Consider the following 27,170-nt stretch of genomic DNA (forward strand, 5'->3'; position numbering starts at 1 on the left):
AAGTGAATTAAGATAGTCATTAACTGATTAAGATAGCCTGGATGAATATATAACAATAATGAGATTTATGACATCTTTACTGTGAATTCTGATAAATGCACTTATTCTAATTAGGAATATTCAATTATACCCATCTCTTCTTTGGTTTAGGGAACCAGGCTCTCTGGTATAGAAATTACCTAGAAGTCAGAGTATGCATTAATTCACACTGTTTACCCTGAATAAAATAATCAGTTTTTTAATAGAAAATTTAAAAACCAGAAGTTTTCATTCTCTTCAGTAACTTTATAGCAAATAAGAGATTTTCACCACTGCTTCCTTGCATGAAATGTTTCCAGAGTCATTCTGTAATGGAAAAAAATGGATAGGACAATTTTAGATTTTCCTTTTTCCATTTTCCTGGCTGGACTCTTTTTTGTTGAGCTGACTAAGAAGAGCAGCTAACACAACTGAGACCATGGCTCAGGATGCAGCTGTTAGGGCAAAATATTCTGGGGTAAATAAACTGCAAAAAACAATTCATATCACTGGTTCCAACATACTACACAAGATACTACAGCTTATGACTGATTCAGAAAGATGTTTGGACTATTTTACTTTTAAATTCTTATTTATTTAAAAAGGAAGCAAAATCTGTAAAATCTTGGCAAAATCACTGGAATTTGAACAGTATTAAAATCAAGTCTAGAATTACAACAGGAGAGACTCTGTTCATAAATTCAACCATGCCACGGGGCCATCAATTCCTAGAATAAGGAACTCTCAGCAAATCCATGAAGTTTACACCTGTTACCTCAGAAATGCATAGTATGAGCCCAAGGAGATATTAACATCAACCTAGATTACAAGTTTCATTCTGAAAGAAATGAAGAGGAGAAAGCTGTGCAGCAGAGCTCTACTTTTCAAATCAAGAAACACATCCAAACACTAGACTCTGACCTCTTGCCACAAACCTACTCTTTGAGTTATGCAGTATTTTCCTAGTAGTAGCAGGATACAACTCTCTTTACCCAATAGATGACTTGCAAATATTTTCTCCCACTCTGTGGATTGTCATTTCACCTCCTTGACAGTATCCTTTGAAGCACAGAAGTTTTTAATTTTGATGAAGTCCAATTTACTTTTTCTTTTGTTGCTTGCTTTTATTGTCATATCCGAGAAGTCACTGCTTAACTCAACATCACAAAGACTTATCCCTATGTTTTCTTCTACGAGTTTTACAGTTTTAACTCTAAAATGTAGGTCTATGATCCACTTTGAGTTACTTTTTGTGCATGGTGTGAGGTAGGGGTCCAATTTTGTTCTTGTGTATGTGGATATCCAGTTGTCCCAGAATCATGTGTTGAAAAAACTGTTCTTTTGAAATCCTTGTTGAAAACCAATTGACCATAAATGTATGGTTTGTTTCTGGACTCTCAATTCCCACTGTAAGACTTCTGCAAATGTTTTTCCTTCTGCCTGGAAAGCTCTTTTCCATCGGCACTGCCTATTAACTCCTCTTCACCCTTCACATCTCAGTTCCCAGATACCTTCCTCAAAGTTTTCTCTGAAACCTTACAGATTAGGTCAGGTCCATCTGCTTTATGTTTTCACTCTGTCGTGTACAATGCTTAAAATTCTGATTTACATTACTAAATGCATATACAAAATGTCCAGTTCAACTGTTTGTAATGGCTTGTGGTTCTTCCAAACTGCAAAAACCTAAACTGCAAAATGTAATAGACTAACTTTCACCAAAACAGAGATGGTTGTCATAACCATATTATAAAAAGCAAGGTTTGTGTTTGGAAAATCTACTACAAATGTTTCCTTTCCTGTCTTTCCAGTGAGGAATTTAAGCTTGGACATTAAGAGAGACAGACAGACAAAGAGAGAGAGACAGACAGACAGACAGACAGAGAGAACAAGACTATTATTAAAGTCTGAGTCAGTAAAAGACATTTTAAATTCTTAATGGGCACATATATACTATAAACCATGGTGCCAATCGGAGCTTTTCTAGTACTATATTCTAAATTAAGTAGAAATTATAGAACTCTCAAATATTCAGAGGAAGAACAGCAAGTAAGTTAACTCTTGTTGATGTTCTGATTTAACCAGCCCAAATGAACTAAGGTAAGAGCCAGAGTAAGGATGGGCACAGTCTTCTCTTTCATACTCCTCCACTTCTCCCCAAGGCTACAGAACGGTAGCAGAGGAAGAGGCCAAACTTACCATACCTACACCTTCCTTTTCTCTGAGTTTCCCTTCTCCTATCTACTTTCTTTAAAATTAATGATTTTTATATTGACTACATGTCAAAATAATATTCTAGATATACTGTGTTATATATTATTAAAATTAAATTCACCTGTATCGTTTTACTTTTTAAATGTGGCTACTAAAAATTTTTAAATTATACATGTGGCTTAGATTATATTTTTATTGGACAAGACTGCTCTGGAGCATAACTAGGATATAACCACTACACTATACGGTCTCTTATTAAAAAAAGAAAAGAAAGGTAAAACTGAATGATAAATAGACATCTCAGATAAAATTCATAGAGCTGATTCCGATAAAAATAATTTCAGTAAAATAAATTAGAAAAATTTAAACTTTGCTTTATTAAAAATGATAAAAAAGTCTTAACAAAATTCAAGTAGAAAATATTTTTGATTAAAATTCATTAATATTGGTATAATTTTTATTAAAATCTTTCTGTTCTGAAAGGTATGATCAAAACATTCTTAAGGCCAAAATAACAGGGCAAGAATGTCTGAAACTCATTATCAGAATACAAGTTAGTCCTGAGCTAATGTGAAAGAGAACTGACGATCTGCATATCCTTGCAGGCATGCAGAGGGCTGTTTCAAATTCAAGTAACAGTTTACATAGATTCTGATATCTGAGTCTAGGGGAAAAAAACCCTCAGAATCTGGGGGAAGAGGTTGGAAGGATGGTATTTAGGAAAGACAGGAAAGTAGCAAAAGGTTTGGAAAAGAAAAGAAAGTCAAGTACTGACTTCAAAGGTCCCTATAGACTTCTCTTTTTCCCCAGGCACCTCTGTTCTCCTCCTATCAAAGCTTCTGAATATTTCTCCACAAAAATTGAACACTAATTCAAACCACAATTTGAAATCAGAATTGTATTTATATGGGCAGGCAAAATACAGTTATTCAAAAATGAGTTTTAGCCAAATACAATATCCCTGCGAAATAACTTAAAAACATGCCAAAATAAGTCTTTGGAAGTTGGAGGAGGGGGAAAGGACGGGGGGTACACTCTAAAGTTGAGCAATAAAACAACTGAGACTGGTCTAGTTTAGAAGAGTTACTCTGAATATATGACATCCTAAGACCATATCAGAGTTTCTTCTCTATAATACCTAAAGAGGGTGACATAGTCTTCATCACTTGATTTAAAATCAAAACTAAACATAAAATGAAAGTGACTACAAGAAATCAGCACATCGTAATTTTACATTTTATTTGCGATTAGTAACACTGCACTGTTAACACTGACTTCAGAGCACATCATAAAATTAAGTCACACTCTTTACAAAGTCATTGGCTATTTCATGACTAAGCTCCTTTGGACAAGACTCAAGTTTATTTAACAGTCACCTGACTGAGAAGAGAAAGGTGGTTGGAGCAGGACTAGAGACTCAGAAGACCTACATGTGAATTATGGTCCTGTTGCAAGATCCGGATATGAATCATGGTCCTGTCACCGGCGCCAGACTTCGTTGCCTACTTTGTAAAATGAGCATGCTTATCTCCAAGGATTTTGAGAGAATCTACTAAGTGATTACATGTGACTTTTCTAAACCATAAAGTGCTATATAAAGCATTAGTACTTATTCATTTGATTTCTTAAAATATCATCTTTCAACCTAGCTCTAACCAACATCAATAATATGTATCACTTTGGTTAACATTAACATTGACAATTTTTCCTCCATTTTGCCTTGTCATCTTTACAAACTAAGGCAAAGAAGTCAATAGAAGGAAAAAAAGACTGTTAGAAATATGATTTTATTCATAGATATGTCAGTAAATAAACTGGGTCCAGTGTCTTACTAGGACTGGCTATGTAAAAAATAAATTTAAATCTGATATATTGAATCAAATATAAGGAAATTTAGCCTCATTAAATATAATCAAAGCAAAAGCTAGAAAATAGATGGTCTTTTTATTACAGAATTTCAAAGTATACAAGATCACTTTCACTATAACACCAAATATTTTTAAAGATCCCTTGTATTTATTTAATTTGAAGTTAGAACATATTAGTAGCTGTTTTGTCTTTTATTTCAATTCCTTTCTATCACTTCAACAGAATTTTAAGGTCTAGAGTACATGGTCAATGTTTTATTGTTCTGTAATTATAATTAGTAATTGCTGAGTGGAAAAGTAATGTTTGAAACTCCACTTCCTAGCAATGAACTCACAGAAAAGAATTTTATTAATACAATATAACCTCATTCATTTGAATTTCACTTAGATTAGAATCAGCAATTAAACTGAAATAGCAATGTTGAAGCCTACTGGATTACTTGTACTGTTAAATTAGAGTTACTATGTGCATTTGAATGAGATTTTATGTAAATATTCTTAATGTAACCAGATCAAATTTATTTTCCTTCTCCACCCTTCTCCTTCAATCCTTTAATATGAATTCAGATCATTTTAATGCACCTTCCATATCAAAATATCAAAACAAAGTTTTTTTTAAAAGACTGGACACTGTGAATCAAGTTATATATTTAATTTTTAAAGGTTCACACAGACTTGCCATATCCCAAATGAAAGGACCACATTAGCACTGGTGAACAGTAAGGTCATTATAATGATTTTGCCACTTACTGAATATCATCATCCTTATATATCCGTATGTAGTAATATACAGTAATGACAAATGGTTTTCTAGGCTGCAGACTAAACCTCAACCCATTTCTAAAAGCTTGCTGTTGCAAATCAGCAAGGACTAAATCTGGCCCAAAGAAATGTTTTGTTCAGCCCACACAGGGTTTTTAGAAAAACTTAAATTAGGTGTCACATTTAAAAATCGGAATATTTCACACTTAAGAGTCTACATTTTTGGTGTCTCTTGAAAGATCTGAATGTTTAGCAACACTGGACCCACATTCCGGCATGGCAACAGTTGAGTGAAGCTGAGAATTCACTGCCCCGTATAAGAAGCTCTCCAATTCACTACAGTCTCTACTTAATCCCATTTGCTCTTTTATATTATAATTTGGACTCCAGTTTACAATTCGTGTTTGTGATCCATACTTGTAGTTTCATTTCTTAACAGAGCAGCTCACTTCCACCTCTGCCTTCTCAGCAGTCTTGACAGACACATCAATACCGCACATCTGCGCATGCTTGAGCGCATGCACGCACACACCATTAGTCCACCATATCTTCAGCCAAATTATGGCACATACTTTCATATAAATTCCTCCCTCTGTCTGGAATGTACTTCCCCATCTGCCTGCCGGCTTAGTTATACCTATTCACCATTCAAGTGAGGCAAATATACCCTTCACCAGCCTTTTCTACTCCCCACCCCTCATACTGCCATCATGAAGTGGAATAGACTGCTGCTTCCTTCTGAAATAATCCGTTGCATGCATGTGACTACATGTGGTCTTCCTCCCTTCCTGCTTGACTATACACCTCCTGAAGGTGGAACTTTGTCCATCTCTATATTTCTAGTGCCTATTTTAGTGCTTGGCACACAGCAGAATTATATTTTTTAATTATTTTTTTATAATTAATAAAAATAAAAAATAATTATATTTTTTAAAAAAAGAAAGAATGATTTTTTTCCCTGGGAAGGAAGACTGAGAACAGAATACAGGACAAAAAGAATAAACGATTTACATTATGAATTACTCATCCATATGAGGGAAAATACACAAAACACATTAAGTCAAAACATTCTCTTCTCTACATAATTTACTTCTCCTTAGAAGAATTCATAAAACACATATTTAAAAATATAACCATTAAGTTGAAGAGGGCTTAATTATTCACCTAACTGGCATAAGCTTTTTTCTGAACTAAAATTTTGACACTTTCTAATATACCCAGATGTTTATATCATCACAAATAACTTTTTAACTATTTATGGCAATTTAGAAAACTGCATCTGGTATTTCTTATGTTTCCTCTAGAATCACCACTTCTGCCAAAAACATCTATAAAGAAATCCCTCAAAAGGTTTGGGTAACAAAGCGTCTGGGAATGTATTTGGCCTATGTTCAACAGGACATTATATGTTTTCTTATATAAATCATGTCCTGGAAAACGGAATGTCTTTATTTAAAATAAAAACTCTACCATCCAGCACCTAAAGGTAGTTCCATGAAAAACACTTTAAACTTCTTTTATATTTGTAGCTTTAAAACATGTTTTTATGCTTCATATTACAGTTGGTTTACTGGGGCTCATTTTATACATTCTTCTAGATTTTCTTAAAAAAAAAAAAACCACTCTAAGGAAATTTTCCATTCTCATTCTCAACTCATAGAAGACTTTTTTAAAAAGCTGTCACCAAACCTTCCAAAAAAAAAAAAAATCAGTTATGGGGCCCTTTAAGATATGGGTATAAACTGCCACAAAGACCAAAAAATTTCCCCAATGCTGGAATCTAAACTTGTATTGTTTAAGAACTCTTTTGTGCTTCCTATTTCAATTTTTATCCAATCATTTTCATTTAAGCAGGGATTTAATTCAAGGATGATGGTACAGACCAATAAGGAAAAGAAGAAAAGATTAAATTTGTTAAATTTGGCCATGAATAGCAAGATAACACACCTTTTAATGGTTCAGCTATAGTCTAGGTTTCCTTAGGTGTGTATTTTCCCATGAATGACAATTCTGTAGAAATTCTGAACTCTGGTCAACTCAGAATAGTTAATGAAAGATACTGTCCTATCTGCTTCATAGAGGACTAATGTCTTAGGTTTGAAAAAAAATCAATAAAATACAGGATGGCATGTGAAATAAGTATTTGGAACTATACTGAAAAAGAACATTTCTAGGTAAAATACTAAAAGAATAATTTCTAATAGGAAGGAAAGCAATGATTCTACCAGCCAACATTATCTATTAAAACATAGCACCTATAGGATCTTTCTGTTTCTTTTTGTTACTTTCCCATGGTGTGTGGGGCAGGGGCTGGTGGGAAAAGATGACGAAGAACTTATATTTTGGGGGTAAATCCTACTACTAGTTTAGAGCTCTGTCTGCTCAAGTTTCTTTCCTCTATGGAATGCCCCTGATCCTTAATGGGATTCTTGGGGAATTAAATACGTACTGTCTTATGACCACAGCTGAGCATCACTGTCTTAAATTATGAACCTATGGTGTATGTTATGCTCTGTGTTACTTCCTTAACTAAATGAACTTGAAAAAAGGCACCCTATCTAGTATCCCACACAGCATCTAACATGAAGCAAAGAAGTTCGTTCTCATTAAGTATTTAATACCTGATAAGACATCTTCATATTTTCCATACAAAGCCTGTCAATACTCAGAACTCACAACCACAATTGCATGTACACAGCACAATTATGTAACCTAAGAATGACTGAAATCATCAACAGTCTACTGTTTACTAGTGGTGCTACATGCAATAGCTCCCTTTTCTTATGTTTGACCAAACTGAATCATCTCATCTCTGGTAGCAATGACATAATCAAGCATTTCGAATAAAATACCACTTTTAAAAATGAGTTTCCTAATATTGTTTAAATGTTGAAACTGCATATCAACTAATCATTAGTCTACACATGCCTGGAAATAAAACAATACTTCGCATCTACAATTCAAGTCTCTATATACTTCCTTGCAACAAAAACCAATCTGTCTTTTTCAAAACTTGTTTCTCCTGGCAAATATTTTTGCTGTCTGGCCAAGTTTTGTGTTAAAAATAAAGTACAGTATTACAACATCAATCAACATTTAAAGTACTTAATGATCTATGAAAGAAAATATACAGTGATTCTTTTTAAACAACCAAGCCAATCAAAGTTTTATTTATATTATCAAATCAAGAGTGCAGCTTTGAGAAAATAAAATCACATTTGTGTTTAGAGATATAAAAGCAATATTAAGCACTTAGGTAATAAAAGAAAACAGACTGTTAAAAAGAGCGTAAGTGGTAAGAATGACTTAAAGACATAACAGAACTAACTGTCCTTTTACCCACCCCCTTCCTGTCTGTGCAACACTGGCCTCTTGCCTGTCTTTTCAAATACCAGTTGTATAAGCATAATTAAGAGTTCTTTCTGTGGCTAATATTGACTTCACAAAGTAAGTCCAAAGTTCCTATGTATTTGCAATGAATATTACTTGTAACTTTTTACATGAATAGGGGCTGGGGCCACCTAAGCTTCGTCATTTACAATCAAAGCCTGAAAATATTCTACTACTGGGGCTTTATTTAATTTGGGAGGGGTGGTTCTTTTTTTTAAAAGCATTTTTGGGGGTAATTAGGTTTATTTACTTATTTATTTGGTTTTTTAAATGGAGAATTGAACCCAGGACCTCGTGCATGCTAAGCACACACTCTACCTCTAAGCTATACCCTCCCCTCTATTACTGGGGATTTAAATGGGTGCTTGAATGAGTTACTAATTGTGCAGAGACTGATAATATTTAGCAACTACAATAAGTCAAAGAATTTTTTATGATACCATCATCTACTAGGAATGATTCAGGTAATTGTCTAAAAGGGGGTGTGAACTTAAATATTACAGTAGCGTGACATATAGCACTGAATTGTCACAGACCAATGAATTGGTTCAGAATACTACCTTTTTACCTCCAGTTGTCTAGCCCTACTCTAAGGTATCAATTAATTCTTTGGTTAATTCCCTGGGTGACCAGTGTGTCTCCTCTGGGTTGCCCAAATGTCTTCCAGATAATGCTGTAGTTATAATGGCCTTCAACTTAACTAGACTGTTTTCCCAATAAATACTGCCTCCAGGTAAGGGCAATCCCTTCAACATTTAGGGTACAATATAGAGGATACTGCCCTATCTTCAAAGGAGATGGAAATATGAGAACAAAATACAAGTCAGACTATAAATAACCATTTTTTCTGACAGGAGGAAAGACAGTAACATGGAAAGATCATGAGCTTTGGTCAAGGGTAAAAGACTTTCAAATCCCAGTTTCTTTAACTTATAAAATGGAACCAATACTACCTACTTCAGAGTTTCTGGTGAAGAGTAACTGAAATGTGAGAAGACTAAACAACACAGTAAATGTTACACAAAGTGTCCACGATACCCAACATGTAACTGCTTCTTTGATGCCCATTTCCAGCGTCTCTACGAGATGGAGTTCCAAAGCTGGCCAAGTCCCACAAAGTAAATAGAGGACTTTCAGTTGCACAGTAACCTGCCTCAGAATCAAGTCGTCTCGAGGATACTGCCTCACATGATCTATCTAATTATTATTTTTTATTCCTTTAAGTTGAGTGACTTTGGCTTGTCCTTTGGTATCCACACCTCAGTGATTTGTCTTCTTGCCTCCGCAACATCCAACTCACTGTCTCTGTCTGACGGTGCCTGTGCTGTCCTATCTCCTACTTTTGCCTGTTTCTAATTCTACTTCATGTTAGGTGGTACTTCTTAACTTAATTACGCCTTGGTGCTACTGTGCCTAACCCAGACACCTAAAGTTGGTACATTTCTAGGTCCCATTATCACTTTTCTGATAATCTTCAGTCATTACCTACTACATGCAGCCCTAGAATAGCTTCAACTTCCTGGGGACTGTTAAATCAGAGATAAAACGAGGACTTGCCATCTCTGTCCACAGGTAGTGTCAACAAAGCACTGCAAACCACCTGATTATATGAGGCCCAACTGATAACCCAAAGCACAGGACTCACCCTGGGGAACTGACAGGACTCATGAGATACCTTACAAGCATCAAAAAAGTACATGATGAGTGCCTGCATTAAAGTACTATCCATAATCATACAAACTAGTTATACCTAGATATTCATTCCACAGAAAGTTACTCTTTCACCTGAGAATGCTGCTCTAACACATCAGACAGCTTTAAGTAGAATGAACACAGACTGAACAGGGAGAAATCATGCCCTAACAAGTCGAGTCAGTCCAGTCACTCACCTTGATGGTCAAAAGGGTGACAGCCAACACAACTGAACTGCTTGAATATCCAGGAAAGCTAACTGGACAGCCAGGGCCAACTTATGACTCTGGTATCACTAGGACCATATTCAAGTAGAAGCAAACTGGTCATGGGAGATGGAAATGGAAGCCACACACAAACAGAAGTTGGTCTCACTCAACTGTATCAACGCATGGGGGAAAATCACATTTGATTCAATACTAGTGTTGTAGGGGAAAAAAAGAAAAGGAAAAAAACCTACTTTGTTTTTTAAGTTCCTCAATTTGTTCTTCCTTTAAATCTAACTGTTCTGTCAGTCTTGATGCTGAATCCAGCGCAGCATTTGCTTCATCCAAACGCTCCTAAGGAAGAAAAGTTCATTAAAAAGCAGCATGCAAAAAACTATTTCACAAACTATAGGGCTGGAAGACACCTTAGAGCCAATCAACCACTTTTAGCTAACAAAGCTGTACTTCTGTGACCTTGAGCAAGTTCACACAACTAATAAGTATCAAAAATAGAATTCACACTTCACAACACAATGACATCTCTTTTAGAGGAACTAGATAAAAAAAGAGGATGCTATTAAAAAACAACATGGTGGCAAAAGTAAAAAAGTGACAATAATAAGAGAATCAAAACTATTAAAAAAGATACAAAAAGTCAAGAGATACAGCAACAAATGTTTCTGAAGTTTTGCAAGTCTGATGGGTATGAAGTGATGCTTCATTATTACTTTAATTTGTATTTCCCTAGCTACATACTAGTGAACTTGAGCATCTTTTCATGTTTACAGGACAGCTGAATTTGCTCTTCTGTGAAAACCTTTGCATATCTTGCCTATTTTTCTATTGAGCTTTCTCTTACCAGTTAGTTTGTATGAGCACCTTATAGAGTAGATAAGAACCTTTTGCCATTAGTGCTAAAATATTATTTGCCAGATCTATCGTTTGTCAATTTATGGTACAAGACCTTTTGCCATGTAAAAATGTTTAAGTTGCTTACAGTCAAGTAAGTTCTACTTCGCTCTCACAGCTTCTTCAGTTTTAGTCTTGGTTAGGCTCCTCCTTGCCCCTTGACTTTACATGTGGTCTTCTAGATTTTCTTGTAAGATATTCACCTTGCTTAATGTTTACATCTTTAAAATAGTATTTCTCAATGGGAGTGCTTTCAGTATTCCTGGCCTCTGCCCATAAATGCCAGAAGACCCACTCAGTCACTGTAACAGCCAAAAAAATATCCCCAGATTTCCCAGTGCCACGCCCAGTTGAGAATCTTTGCTTTAATACAGCTGGAATTTACTTTTGTATGTAGTGTAAGACAGGGGTCCAATTACTTTTTCTTCCATACAGACAGCCAGTTGTGCCAACATTGTTTATTAGATAATTTATCCCTTTTCCTGTTACACTGAAATTAGTTTAGGCTTTAGTTTTAAATTCTCAAATATAACCTGGGCTCCATTTTTGGATTCTCCTTCCTCTCCACTAATCTAGTCAAAATGGTACTGATTTATGGCTCTATTTTGATATTTAGTAGGCAAGTCCCTCCTGACTGTTGTTCTTTCACACAATTTTCTCGGCTATTCTAGAGTATTCACCCACGTAAATGTCAGGGCAAGTTTCATCTCCTTGAATCAGAGTGTCACAGCTTTTTTGATAGGATACAGTCTCCAGTTATTTAATCAAACATAATGTAGATGTTCCTATGAAGGTATTTTGCAAATGTAATCAATGTCCCTAATCAACTGAATTCAAGGAAGGCGCATTATCCTGGATAATCGGGGGGGGGGGGAGGGTGCCTGACTGAACCAGCTGAAACTCTTTGAAATCAGGGCTGAGGTCCAACTAAAAAAGAGCAGAAATTCCACCTGTGGACAGCAACTTCAGCTCATGTCCACAGAGTCCATCCTGCTTATGATTTTCTTTCCTGATGACTTGCGGACAATAGCTTTGGCCCAAGCCTATGAGTTCCAGCCTGCTTGTGATGTGATCTTCCCATTTTGACTGCCAGCCCCATGAATTTCAGACTTGCTTAGCCAGACCCCACAATCATGTTGCTAATTCCTTATAATAAACCTCCTAGGTGTGTGCCTATATATATTACATATATCAATGTGTATTTGTATGTATATATGTGTGTACATATATACACACACTACTGATTCTGCTTCTCAGGTTGAACCTTCTCTGATACACAGGGGAACTGAAACAAAAAAATTTAAATAAAATCTAACATTCAAAATACAAAACTAAATTTAGTGTAAAGGAAATTTAAATAAACTTTCAAATGACTTGGTTAACCTCACAGAATTTACATTTAAGAAATTATTAAAGCTCAAAACTACACTAAGATTTTTTTGAAAATTAATATTTGGATTTTATTATTCTTTCTACCATTGTTTGGTTTTTATTTAATTAATTTTAGCTTTTATCTTTACTAATTCCCTTAGTTTTTATGATTTATTTTGTTATTTTTCTAAATATATGTTAAATATATTTTAAATTTTAAAAAATAAAGCTAGTTTAAAAAGATCTGGACTTCTAACAGTATGACAGACTAGATATTCTGGAGTGACAGGTAACATTTAAAAGGTCGGATAAAATGCCTTTTTAATGTGTTAATGACCAGAAAGCATAAGTGGTGAAAAACATATTAAAAGATGCTTGGAACTGATTTACAAAACAGAAACAGACTCACAGACATAAAAAACAAACTTATGGTTACCACAGAGGGAAGGGGATGGGAAGGTATAAATTGGGAGTTCGAGATTTGCAGATACTAACTAATATATATAAAATAGATAAACAACAAGTTTATACTGTATAGCACAGGGAACCATATTCAATGTCTTGTAGCAACCTATGGTGAAGAAGAATATGAGAATGAATGTATGTTCCTATGTGACTTAAGTATTGTGCTGAACACCAGAAATTGACACAACATTGTAAACTGACTATACTTCAATAAAAATATATTTAAAAAAATAATAAAACAAACAAAAAAGGATGCTTAACCTCATCAGTAGAAATGCAAATTAAAACAATAAGAAGAAAGCCCTTCCCACCAACCACACTAGCAAAAACTTTAAAAAATCTGATAACGCCAGTGTTGCCAAGGATGTATGTAGAACAAGCCAACTCTTATGTACCACTGGAAGGAGAAAATCAGCACAATTGCCCTAGAAAACAATCTGCCACCAAATCTAATCAAGTTGAAATTGACCGTATACATCCTATGACTCAGCAATTCCAGTCAGTATACACACCTGAAAGAAACTCCTGTATGTGTGCTCCAGGAGACAGAAACAAGGAAGTTCATAACCACATTGTTTGTACAGCAGATAACGGAAATGTCCTTCATCAGTAAAATGGTAAATAAATTATATATTCATGCAATGAATATAGCCGTGAAAATAATGAACCTTCTAACACAGAACTACAAAGTAACATGGCTGAAACTCATGAACATAATACTAAGCAAAAAAAAGCAAGTCTCACAAGAATTATTCAGTTTACACACAGTTCAGCATCCCATTTAGATCTCGTTTAAAAATATGCAACAGTAAACAATCTATTGTAATGAAATGCAAATCTATGTATAAAACCATAAAGAAAAACAAGGGGGTAATAAACATGAAATTTTGGAAGTGCTCATCTATGAGGTGTAGGGAGGAGTGGAGATGCGGAGGGGTGTGCAAGGAACTTCAAAGGATGACATTCTATTTCTTCTACTGGGTGGTGAGTACGTGGGTATTTGCTGTATTGCTATTCTTATGTTTTACACGTATTATCTAAATACTGTTTCTAAGCCACTCAATATGTAGAATTTTAAAAATTCCAAAACATTTAAAAGAAACATATCTTCACTTATTTGGAATATTAGTATGTACAAACAGCACACTCACCACCAATGACAGGCAAATCAATTTTATTATTTTCCGCCAGCCATCACCAGAGTCTACTTATAACTCAGAAAAGTTTATCCTAAATCTAGAAGAAAGTCACCTTGGTGTCACATCTCTTCACAAGGGTTCATTTATTTATTTCTTATATATAATTTTTATATGTATGAAATACAGCATAAAATAAAGAGAAAAATATTTTAAAGAATTACACTGCAAAAGGAAAAAGATCTAATCAGATAACATACATTATTTTAATCCATGTAAAATAAAGTACCCAGTATGTTTTGTTGAAAAGAGAAAAATTATAAAGTTAAAATTACGCATTTTTTTTTAGTGATATCTAAAATACCTACCTATGCTAAAAATTTAAATGTCCTATCATCTCATATTCGCTGCATCCATTCCAAACTATCAGTCACATGAGGGAAATCCTGAGTATCTTGTTCACTATTGTGCCCCAGCAACAACTTTTACTAAATTAGTTGTTTAGGGGATTATTTCCAAGACAAAAATTCTACAACTGTTTTGTGAATAATAAAATTTACAAGAGTAAATTATTTCAACTAACCTGTAATGACACCAGTTTTCCTTCCAGATTTTCTGCCTTTTTCTTCCATTCAGCAATGAGCTGTTTGTGCTTTTCTAGTTCAGCAGAATACTTGGTTTTTTCCTCTGAAGAGGAAAATAGAAGTTACGTTAGTATTTTGTAATTGTGTGATAAAATCAGAATTTTAAACCACTTGAAATTTTAATAATTCAACAAAAATAGTCCAAATGTCTCAGCAAGAAAATTATATATGCCTTAGTGATGGTGTTAACTGGAATTAAAGTAATGAGATCAGTTTCCTCTGCTTAAATCCTTCTCCATCTTGTCCACCTTACAAACTTTCCCTCCCTTCAGAACTCTGTACTCAAAACACTTCGTCTTTAGCAAAGCCTTCTCTACAGCCTCAGTACTATGTTTCTTTGTACACGTGGCCACTCTGGTATTATACAGAGTAGACCTAGATAATTCTTATATTTAAAATTCAAAGTTTCAACCACATGAGTAACCCTGATATGTACATATGTACAAACTTAAACTTCTGCTTAGGAACAAAACTATAACCACTGTTACGTCGTTGCCTCATACCCTCTAATCACCCGTCCCCCACTAGCAATTCATTCACTGCCAATAATTACTGATTGTATGAATAGACAAATGGATGGGTGAGTGATCTAAAGGGGGTAAACCTGAGGATGGGAGGTAGATGTGGAAAAGCATATTTTGGTTATCAGGGTACAACTGTTCTGGTCACTGCTACTGTGTGTCTAAAAAAGTAGTTTCCACTGGAATTAGAACATACAGTTACCTTAAAGTGTAGAAGAACAGCTAAGAACAAGTTAATCAATATTTCAAAGGACAGTAATTACTGACGATTAACTCTTCCAAGTGGATTTAACCTCCAACCAACATCTTAAAACCTAACCATCTTTTCTACATATGTGCCTCTCTCTTCCTGTGTATCCCTTTTATCACGTGATTCTCCTTACTACATTACCTTCATACTTCCCTCAACCCTCAGCTTACCTGGTCACAATATGATACTGAAACAAAGTTCAAATAATCACCATATATTTTATGTTCTCTACTTTAACAGTAACGGGAGTCTAATTTGTTGATGCTACTTATCTTTTCCCCCTACAAGTGGGTAATCTCTCAAAGATTTCCCCACGCCTAATCTAAAATAGCACTCAAGCCCAAATTCCCAACAGTTGATCCTTGAATAATACGGGTTTGAACTGCACAGGTCCACCATACACAGTTTTTTTTCAATAAATATATTGGAAAAATTTTTGGAGATTTGTGACAATTTGAAAAAGCAGATGAACCACATAGCCTAGAAATATCAAAAAAGAAATTAGAAAAAGGTTATATCATAAATGCATAAAATATATGTAGATACTAGTCTATCTTTACATGGGCATAAGGTGAGTGATAATTAATATAAATTTAATAATGTGTTAGTTTTCTTACTGTTTTATAATATTGCTTCCAAAGAATTAATTACCATATGGTATGCCTCTCTTGTAATTGGAAAAATTGTGTATCAGCCTAGTAAGTGGTTTTATAAAAACATGTAACCATGTTTCCAATACTATATTATGAGTATGACTGTAATACTGTATAGCATAAAAATTTTATAACAATTCATTCATTAGTGTAAAGGCTAGGCTACAGAAAGGAACTGTACTGATTATACTAGGCTATCATAAAACAATCATATTGCTGCTTCTTCATTATCAATGCATGAATCATTATACCTATAAATAAATATGAATTTCTTTTTCACACTACCTGTTCATTTTTGATGTCCAGTACTAGTAACATGTATAACAGCTACAGTATTTTGTATTATATAACACAATACTGATGCAGGCACTAACAGACAATTTATCTTCTAAACAGACAACATAAACTCATGGTATCAATACAGTACAGTAAATGTATCTTCTCTTCCTTATGGTTCTCTTAACATTTTCTTTTCTCTAGCTTACTGTATTGTAAGAATACAGTACACAGTACCTATAATATACAAAAAAATGTGTTAACTATTTATGTTATTAGTAAGGCTTCTGGTCAACAGTAGGCTATAAAGAATTGAGTTTGGGGAGACTCAAAAGTTATACACGGATTTTTGACTGCGTGGGGGGTCAGCATCCCTATCCCACGCATTTTGTTCCAGGGTCAACTGCACAGTAACTTTTCTTCACTGAAAGACTAGCCATCCAACTGACCTTGCTGGAAATGCTCCAGGACCATCTGCAGGTTGGAGAGTGACAGAGCATACTGCTTTACTTGTTCCCGAGACACAGACAGCTGCAGTGAGGTTTCATCCCTTTGCTTGGTTACCACATTCAACTGTTCCTGCAATGACTCTACCTGTAAACTGGCTTGATGGCTTTAAACAAAAAGAACAGAAGTCAAACTGTGTCTATTTAGATACTTTAACAAGATGAAATACCTTCCCTACATTTTATTGCACTAAGTGCAAGTTAGATTTCAAAGTATTTAAATACTTCAATAAGATGAAACCACCTCCTATGTCCTTTTTTCAATTGTGGTAAAATATACATAACATCTACCATTTTCACCATTTTTAAGTGTACAGTTCAGTGGTACTAAGTACATTCAAACTGCTGTACAACCATCATGGCCATCCATCTCTAGAACTTATTCCATCTTCCCTAGCCAAAACTCCACACCCATTAAACAGTAACTCCTCTTTTCTTAGCAACCACCACTCTACTTTCTTTATTAAACTGATGGTCTCTACATTTTACTGCATTAAATTCGTTAGATTTCAAAGAAATTTGAAGAGTTCATCTGATCTTTGCTTTCCCTGGCTTTTTGTTAATTCAATCATCCTTCCCGTGAAAGTGAGTTTGAATAAATGGCAGTCATTTTAAAGACAGAATTGGCCTAAACAAGAAATGTTAGCATAAGAAAAATTTACAAACAGCCTGCAACCTCTGTGTTTCCAGGCTAAAACTCTACAATGCAATTTATCAGAAAATTGTTACATTGGAAGGGACCTTGGAAGTCATTCTGTCCAGCTTCCTACCTAGCAAGAAGTGCATTCTAAGGACTCTATTCCCCTTGCCTTTGACACTTGCAATTCTGGTAAACTTACAACTTTCCAAAGGCTACCCTACTGATTTACTTCTCTGATTACTAGTTAATTATCTTTTACTGCCATCTTTCTTTCTGCCTAAAAACAACAACCCTTACACCTGCCCCAAATAATAAATCAGACATCCCTAAGAGATTTATAGAGTCCAGTCTTATATCATTGATATACTTCTTTAAGGTATAATTATTACATACGAAATACTGCAATAGCCTTTTCTGGTTTTTTAATATCCAGTTCAATTCTTATTCAGACCAGCCCATTAAAGCTCATTAAGAGCTGCTCACTTTGAAGAAACTTTACCCAATAGCACCCTCTTGTGGAAAGAGCAGTAAACTGATAACCAGACGACTGAACTCTGCCCTATGTGCCTTGGACTCAACTTTGCTGGCTAGTAAATCACTCAAAGGGTAATTGTAAGGATGAAATGAGCTGTGATGTCATTCAAAAAGTTAATAAATACGTGATGGTACTATTGTTAAAGGCTCAAAACACCATAATCTGGTTTGTAGATTTAAGCTACTTATACAACAAATATTTACTGAACATCTATGAAACTATCTGTAAGAATATACACTATGGGAAGGGTACGAATAAGTTGTGTCATTCCTAACCACTGCCCCCACACCGGCTCCAGTAACCTTACATTTCACTGGGTGAGAGAAAGTGTAAGACGAGTCAACAATTACCCATACCCAAAAGCAAAATACAAGTACCCTATCAAAGACTCAAAGTATTACGCAGGTCCAAAGGGGAAAACATGATACTAGGGTTTGATTTTAGATTTGAGCATTAGGGTGCTAAACAAAGCATTCTTTATGAAGGAAACGCTATTTGAAGAACAGTCAGTAGTAATAGAAAAACTAACCTAGGGATCAGGCCCACTCTTTAGGAAGAAAGAATATGAAACAAAAAAGTATAAGAAAAAAAAAGGAAAACAGTAGCTCTATCTGAAGAACTAAGTAACAGTTTTGGTTGGATGTAGATGATACTGAGAAATAAGGCTAAGGTGGTAGATATCCTGGGACAAATTCATCCACAACTACCCTGGTTTTGAAGAAAGGAGTAACAAGATCACAGCCCTACCTAATGAAGGTCATTCTGAAAGTTAATTTAAATGGTAAATGAAAGGAGGCAGAGACTAGAAACTGTTTTAATTAGAGAAAATAAGGGCCTGAAAATTGAAAGGACAGATGATCAATTTTATAGACTGCAGATGTTTTGATATTTCTGCCAATGTGAAACACATACACAAATGTTCACTCACTCTTTTAATTCTCATTTTAAACAGGTTTTTCTCCTGAGTCTGAATAACATATCCTGCAAAGGAGGGTGAGGTGTTCACCCTCAGAAGTGTTAACTCTCCTGGCCTATAATCTTTGCAGACAGAGATAATATCTACTATCTCCTTATATTTCCCTCAGCATCACCCATAGTAAAAAGATAAATAAAAAGACACACACAACTAATGGGAATGGAAACGGACAAAATTTTTCTGGAAAATTAGTAAGCAGTACATCTCAAAATTTTAAAGAAACCCTTTTGAACCAGAATTTCCAATTCTAAATATTTACACTAAGGAAATAATCTATCACCAACACAACAATACCTATTTGGGGTTATAATGACAGCACTCTTAGTAATTCTGAAAAGTTGAAACGCCCTAAATGCCCCAAAATAAATGACTGGATTAGAGAAATTATGGCAAATCCAAACAATGGTATACTATGTAGCCATAAATGACATTGCAGAAACATATGGCTTAACATGTACTGACATTCATTAAGTGATAGATGCAGGTTATAAAATAGTATAAATATAAATTCTGCTTTCAAAAAATATATAATATATATATACACATATACAGAAGCATACAAAGGCACAAAAAAAGATTATCTCTGAGCACATGAGACTGTGGCTTTTTGTTCTTTTTGGTTTATGTGATTTTCCTAAAGTGGAAAATATAATGCTTTTGTAATAAGGAAAAAATTTTTTATTGAGAGAAATAAGATTTAAAAATATATAAACAGGGACTTGGTCACTCAAAAGTTCTAATAAGCCAGGAGTTAACACATACTGACCTAGGTCTTTACCTTGCTACCTCAACTCTCTTCTTTCTAATACCCAAACTTTGTTCAACCTTAGATCACCTGACTTTAAAAAAAAAAAATCACATAAATTAAATTAGTTCCCGGGAAACCTGACAAAGCTAATTAAATTGTTCAGAATTTAAGCCTAGTCTCCTAAAATGATCAGAAGCAATTATCCAGGGCAATGGTTAAGATTCAGGAAAACCTCAGTTTGAATGCCAGATCTGGGTAAGGGCTACAGATCTGAGTGTAAAACCTACATGTCCACCTGTGTGCCTGACCTTGGGAAGGTTACTAAACCTTTTTACCCTTAGTTTCTTAGTCTGTAAAACAGAGATAATGAATTTCGTGAGAATAAAATGAGGTAACGTATGAAAAATTCTTACTGAGTCTGACACTCAAGAAGTGTTCATCAGTTAATGTTAATACTAAGAAAAATGAAAAAGTTACCTTGCATTTTCCATTGCATTAGAGGATGAAACTAGCTTTTCCTCCAATACAGTGACTTTCTTTCTTAGTTTAGCCTCTCTATCTTCTGCAGCCAAAGCTTCACGGGTATAAGAATCTTCTGATTCTAAAAGATGGTTACGCAATCTCTCTAGCTCCTGGTTTAAGCGTAATTCTTTGTCACGTAAATGTTGAACCTAGGCAAAGGACATTTCTTTCATTTTCCTTCTGTAAAACGCTCCCTTTTTTCCCCGCCAACAAGGCACTTTGTTATCAAATCTTTTCCCCATTACTGGAGTGTATTAATTAATTTCTCATATTGCAAGATGTATTTATGCTAGGAAAAAAGTCTTCTGAAATCATCTTTAATATTCATTTGGAAGGTTTACTTTGTAAGATCTTATTCCCTGTGGCTATAATGGAAAATGGAATTGTACAAAGTACTACAATTTTTGAGATACGCCACTTTTTCAGTAAATCTCATTTTTTTCATATTTTATGGGTAGGAAATTTTCCTTATACCCAAGATATGTTATCTTTTTTTTTCTCTTGAAGTATAATTTAGTTTTAGGTGTACAACATAATGATTAGATCATGGTTTTCGCTTTTGAAAACTGAAATAAAATGCACCTTGGGAGATCAAAATCCTACTACAGCATATCAGAGGAAGAGTAAGAAAAACCACCTAAGAGAAGTTCATTTTAATTGATAATCTTTATAGTTTTCTCAACAGTTATTAAGCTTAGTGTTTGAATCAGTGTTTCTTTAAAGCAAAAGTATACCTCATTCTGTAGAGCAGTGTTCTCCATTTGTTTCTGTTTCAGGGCCAACATGACTTGATCTCTCTCCTGCTGAAACGTAACTGTCTTCTCCTGCATAGACTTAACCGCATTTAAAAGCTGATTTAATTCTCCAGTCTTGCCCTTTTAGAAAAAATAACTAGCTTTAAAGGAAAATACATTTTAAAAAAGACATTTCTTCATCAATTAATTAAAAATACAGTTAACTATGTCAAGGTCATCAAAAACAAGGAATGTCTGAGAAACCGTCACAGTCTAAAGGAGCCTAAGGACACATGATGATGAAATACATATGATGTGTGCTTCCCTAGACAGGATCCTGGAACAAGAAAAGGACATTTGCTAAAAAATTAAGAAAATTCAAAAAAAGTAAGAACTTTAGTTAATAGTAATGTATCAATATTGGTTCATTAGTTGTTGCAAATGTACCACAGTAATGCAAAGATGCTAAAAATAAGGGAAATTGAATTTGAGGTATATGGGAATTCTCCACTATCTCTGCAACTTTTCTAACAATATAAAACTATTCTTTAAAAGTTTATTTCAAAGGTTTTAAAAAGAACTCAAAGGACACAATCTCTTCAAATTTACCCTATAAAATAAAGCATTCACAAACCCCAAATTAGCCACAAAGAGTGTGTGTGCTGTGTGTGTGTATGTGTATGTGTTTATCCATTCATCAGGCACATGCAACTGTTGTTAAGAGAAATAACAGTGTCAAGTTACTGGCAGAGAAGAGAAAGGGAAGTCACTCTACATGTACAGCCTATTTTAAAAGAACATTTTGGCAACAATTTAACAAAAGCAACTCTGGAATGATATCTTGCTGGGCTGTGGCAAACTTTTATTCCTGAATGCATTCCATACAAGTACAATTATTCCTGAATGCATTCCATACAAGTGCAATGCATTAAAGACAGCAGGAAAAAGGATAACCCTTCACTGCAAAAGTAGGGCCATGAATTTAAGATGATAGCTGGAATTCTAAAAAAGCACAAAAAAGCATCAGGCTGTTTCCAGCCAACTCTTTTTTCTGTTTGAAATATGCATATCATCTGAATCTATTTATAGATTGGTATTATTTTTACATTTTTATGTAAACTTTCCATTTTTTAAAATATCTAACACTTCCCCAGGAAAAATCATTGAAACCAAAACATAAAACCATCTGTTTATCTCAACAAGCCCTCCCAGAAAAAGAGGCTATTTATTTTCCAAATCGCTTTTCAGTTAAAAATCTTTTCGTATTAGAGAAAGAACAAATGCTTGAAAATTAAAGAGTTGAGGATCTCCTATTGAGAATACCTCTTTCTCCCTAAAGAAAAATGTTATTTATTATATTTAAAATATAATAAAGGTACTCTTCAATTATACAGAAATTAATCAGTTTACACTAATTACCCTCAAGTAATACAATACTTAAGAACAACTTAACTAACCTAGGAAACTTCTTGAAAAGTAGGTAAGCCTTAATTAAATCTACACACTTTAGATCTATACATGTCAATGAAACAGAATTAAACTGTACAAGATGCTAAAACTACAAAAGGAAAAAACATATAAAAAGAATACTTCATTATTTTGCATTCCTCTATTATAGTCTTACAGGCCCTGAGAGACTACACCCAATTTTGGTTAGTGAGCAATAGAAAGCAGCCCCTCTCTAAGAGTCTCTTTCATACCAAGCACAGACCAGGACCCTAAGATGCTAAAAAGCTGTTCCTGAAAGGAGGTGCACACCTCAGCACATTAGTGTACCTGTTTAATCAGATGACAAAAAGGGGAAACGGGGTGAGAATTTTCTTATCAAGTGAAAACTACACCAAGCATTTCCAAACTTTAATCCAAGACTCTTAAAAGAGAACTTAAATGGAAAAAGAAGTTAAATCATTTTGTACCTTGTGCATGGCAGCATGTGAACACTCAACAAGCACTTGTGACTATTCCATCGTTCTGCCTCATTTCTTTTACAAGTTTCTACTACTCAAAGTACAGAAAGCAGAGTAAAAAGAGGCCAAAGGTTTGATCATAGTATGATGTATTAGGTCTTCAATACATTCTTATTAAAATCAGTATCAACTGCATGTAAAAATGTAAATCTATCAAAAACTACTGACATTTTAACTGCTATAACCTTCCATTTTATGGCTGAATAAACAAACCAATAAGGTGAAAACACACCCAAAGTCACACCAGTGACAGAACAGAAATTGGAATATTTACTAAGCCTACTCTGAAAAGTACTAATCACGGCTAACACTTTTTCAGATATCACGATGTGACTAACTGATGCATAAAAATCAATTTAATGGGTCTTTTTTAAATAGAGCATCATATGTAGCAAGGATAATTTTTGATTTCTGAAACTTCTGTCAGTTTTTTACACACACACACCCGCACAAGTACTTACTGTATCACAAAGTAAAACATATTTCTTACTTCAGATGGTTGTCAAAGAGGTAGCATTATTTCACAGAGCTCCCCTTCACATTTAAGAATCTCTAACATGTTAACCATTACTAGTAGCTACTGAAGTAGGCCTAAAACTAATCTAGCACTAAAAATACTTGGAAATATCTAGTAATTTGAGAAAGAAACTTTCAGATGCCTCTCAGGAAAATTTATTTAGAATGAATCATAAAACCTCAAAATATTTCTAGGTAAATAAATCCATATTCCCCTTCAAAGATAACATCAATAAAGCAGCACACTAAAATATCTCCTCTCCCCTCAACCTCCCTCTGCAACACTGCCCAGAACATACCTGCTCTTTTTCTTTCAGTAGTTGCTCACAAGCAAGAGCCTTCTCCTTCAACGAATGGCACTCAAACTCTTTTTCTCGCAGCATCATAGACAACTTCATATTAGTCTCCTGCAATGCTTGATACTCTGTTTCCTTTTCCCTGGAAGTTTCCACTATTTTTTCATTTTCCTCTTTCAGTTTACAAATGTCCATTTCTAAAATTAGTGTTCTCTCCTTTAGGTTTGTTACTGCCTGCCTCAAAAGTTCATTTTCACTCACCTTGTTTGTGATACTTTCATTTAAAGAAAGTAACTGATCACTTTTGGCTTTGATTAAGAGGTCTTTTTCCTTTAGTGACTTTTGTAAAACATCTTGTCTCTCCTTCAGTTGCTTAATTTCTGAATCGGTTTGTTCATGTTCTTGTCTTTCTAGCTCTGAGTTAGCAGCAATCGAATCAGACAATCTGTGATTATTTTCCTGGAGAGTTCTAATTGTCGCATCTTTTTCCTGCAGTGATTTTCTTAGCTCTTCTATTTCTTGTTTAGAAAACTCACTCGATACATCAGACTTAACAGCTCTAGGAGGCTCTGCTGACTGGGAAGTAAGTGACGATCCAGAGGAGAGCTGAGGTGAAATAATATCGAGTTTTCCTAGAAGAAGGTCTTTGGTATTGCAAAGCTGCCCTATGCTGTGCTGAACTTGTGCTAGTTCTTGACCAAAATTTTTGAGTTTGGTTTCATTCTGCTCGTAGCTTTGGATCAGGCCAGTATAGTCCACTTGTAATTTAGAGTTATTATCACTGTCGACCAAAACTTGTGCCTGAAGCTGGTGCAGCTCTTCCTGGAGCTGAGCTGACTCGTGCTGCATGTTCTGCACCGTCGTCATCACCTGCTGCTTCCACTCTTCCATCTTCTTTACCTGCTGTTTCAACTTATCGCGTTCCTGCAGAAGCTCCTCAAACTGATTACTGTTAACACTTCCAACCTCATTACCGGTGTTGGATGTTTGCAAGACTGCCAATAAGGTCTGACATTTCTGACTTAATGCATCTATTTCAATGTCTTTTTCTCGAATAATACGTGACAAATTCTGAACTGTTTCTCTAAACATATCTTGACCACTACTTTCGAATCTAGTGGACAATGTTTTATTTTCGTCCTGCAGCTTATTGAGAGCTGCTTCTTTGGCAGCAACTATATCCATCATCTTATGATACTCTGTTTTCAGATGGCTGTTTTCCCTAGTCTTCTCACTCAGCACGGCTAACACTTGTTCCCGTTCCATAGCATAGGCCTGCAGCTGCTGCTGAAGGTAAACAACATCCTGGGGGTAGGAAGCTGAAGAGATTCTCGCGTGAAGAGCCTGAATCTCCACATCTTTCTGTTGGATAATCTGAGTTAGTTTACCCACCTCATCTTTGGACAGCTGGTCAATCTGTTTCGTTAAAGATATATTCTTTTCATTTAGAAGTTTAATCTCCAATTCTCGTTCTTTTATTCCTTTTACTAATCTTTCCGTTTCAGCTTTTGATAAATCGTGCTTTTCACTCCCATTTTCTATATTAAGGCCCTGAACTTTTGTTTCTTGAAAAATAACGGAATTCTCTGTTTGAACATCTTGTCTTTCTTCACGCAACTGAGTTTTGATTTGTTCGATTGTTTTTTGCAAAGTCTTAATTTCCTCATCTTTCTCTAAGAAGAGCTGGGTGTGTGTGACACTCATCTGTTCATGCTGGTATTTAATCTCATCCATTTCCTTCTTCTGCTCCTGTAAAGACTGAAGCAGCTGTATTTTACTCTGGTTTTGATCTTCAATTATCTTCTGATGATGTTTTATTTCCTCTTCAAGATTGTCCTTTATAACATTCAGCTGGGATACCTCAGACTCCAGTTCTGTAATACTATCAATAGGTTTGGGCTCAGCCATAGGTGCTGCGCGACTCTGCTGTTCCCTGAGTCGTTCCAGCTCTTCTTTCAGATGATTGTTTTCTTCTTTCATCGATCCAAGGTTTCTGTCTTTTTCCTCTATGGTTTGCCTCAAAATTTCATTTTTCCTTAAGACCTGAGTCAATTTATCTAACTCATCCTGAAGCTCTGAGCCCCTCTCTTTAAGTTTTTTAATACAAATTTCTTTCTCACTTACAAGTTGGGTCAATTGCTTCTGCTCTTCTAAACTAGATGACAAAACTTTCTTAGTTTCTTTGTGATCAGTATCCATCTGCTTAATATTCTTTCTGAGTTCTGCTATTTCGAAGTCTTTCTCTTGATTGAGTTTAATTAAACGCTCATGTTCCAGCTGTAAAGCAGAGGTGCTCAAATTACGTGCCTCTGACAGTTCTTTGATGGTTTGCTCATACTTGCTTGCTTCTTCCAAACGCCTCTTTTCAGCCCAGCACAATTCTGCTTCTAACTGTCCTTTCTCCAGTTTTAGAGCCTTCACAATAGCATCTTTATCCAGAGAAATCTGACTGTTACCGGCAGTAGATTCTTCCAACTGATGTCTTACATCTTCACAAGCTAAATTCAACTTTTCGTTTTCTGTTTTGAGCTCAAAAATAGCTTTCTTTAAATTTTCATTGAGCTGTTCCAATTCTGAAAGGTTTTGCTTTAAGTTTCTGATTTCAGCTTCCCTTTCTTTAAGTAAGTCATCTTTAAAATTACTGTTAGAGTCTTGATGAAGAGATTGAGTTAACTCTTCCCTGACTCTAGAAAGCTCCTCCTCCTTTTGCTTAATATGTTCCTGGAGTTCAAAGTTCTCCTTCTGGATGTTTAAATTCTGTGTGTGTGATTTATTTAGCTGATCTACTAAATTGTCTACTTTATCTTCAAGCTTCTGCTTGGTTAAATGTAAATCATTTAGGACCAGCTCACTTTGAATTAATTTTTCTTTCTGCATGTCTAACTCTTTAGTCATGTTCATTTTATCATCTTCCAGTTGATGAACTCTCTTTTTTTCATCGTTTAAATCTTTTTTCAGCTTACTAATGGCATTATCTCCCTCATTTTGTTGTCTTGATAGTTGATCTTTGATCAAAATCATGTGCTGGAAGAAAAATTAATTTGCATGGTCACTTTAACACATTCTCTCATTTTAGTACCTAAAGAAAATTTTATAAAATGCCACACATAACAGAAGAATAATCCTCAGACATTTCTAATCCTTCATAAAACTTCTTTAAAATGTCCCACAAAATTATTTACTAATTATCATACAGCAAATCTATCATTTTAGAGATTAGAACTTAGAAGCAAAGAAAGTAAAAGATATGTGTTGTTTATTTTCAATTCTTAAACATGGGACCAGGGAGACAACAAAGTGTAGCCCATAGGCCAAATCATGCCTGCCACCTGTTTTTGTAAATAGTTTTACTGGAACA

The 27,170-nt window shown here is 34.8% G+C and overlaps 1 protein-coding gene across 2 annotated transcripts in view; it reads right to left on the reverse strand.

Moving 5' to 3' along the window:
- TRIP11 (thyroid hormone receptor interactor 11) overlaps positions 1-27,170 on the reverse strand; it is a 63,869-nt gene that overhangs the window by 8,552 nt on the left and 28,147 nt on the right. The window contains exons 11-16 of one of the 2 annotated variants that reach the window (XM_072963616.1): positions 23,816-26,836; positions 21,034-21,132; positions 20,255-20,448; positions 16,822-16,985; positions 14,612-14,715; positions 10,402-10,501 (exon numbers count right to left, since the gene is read on the reverse strand). In XM_072963616.1, coding sequence (XP_072819717.1) covers positions 10,402-10,501; positions 14,612-14,715; positions 16,822-16,985; positions 20,255-20,448; positions 21,034-21,132; positions 23,816-26,836 — 3,682 coding nt within the window. Of the gene's footprint in view, positions 1-10,401; positions 10,502-14,611; positions 14,716-16,821; positions 16,986-20,254; positions 20,449-21,033; positions 21,175-23,815; positions 26,837-27,170 lie in introns of both variants that reach the window. The other variant, XM_006208202.4, reaches the window with a different exon arrangement.

This window comes from Vicugna pacos, chromosome 6, assembly GCF_048564905.1.
Source record: "Vicugna pacos chromosome 6, VicPac4, whole genome shotgun sequence".
Lineage (NCBI taxonomy): Eukaryota > Metazoa > Chordata > Mammalia > Artiodactyla > Camelidae > Vicugna > Vicugna pacos.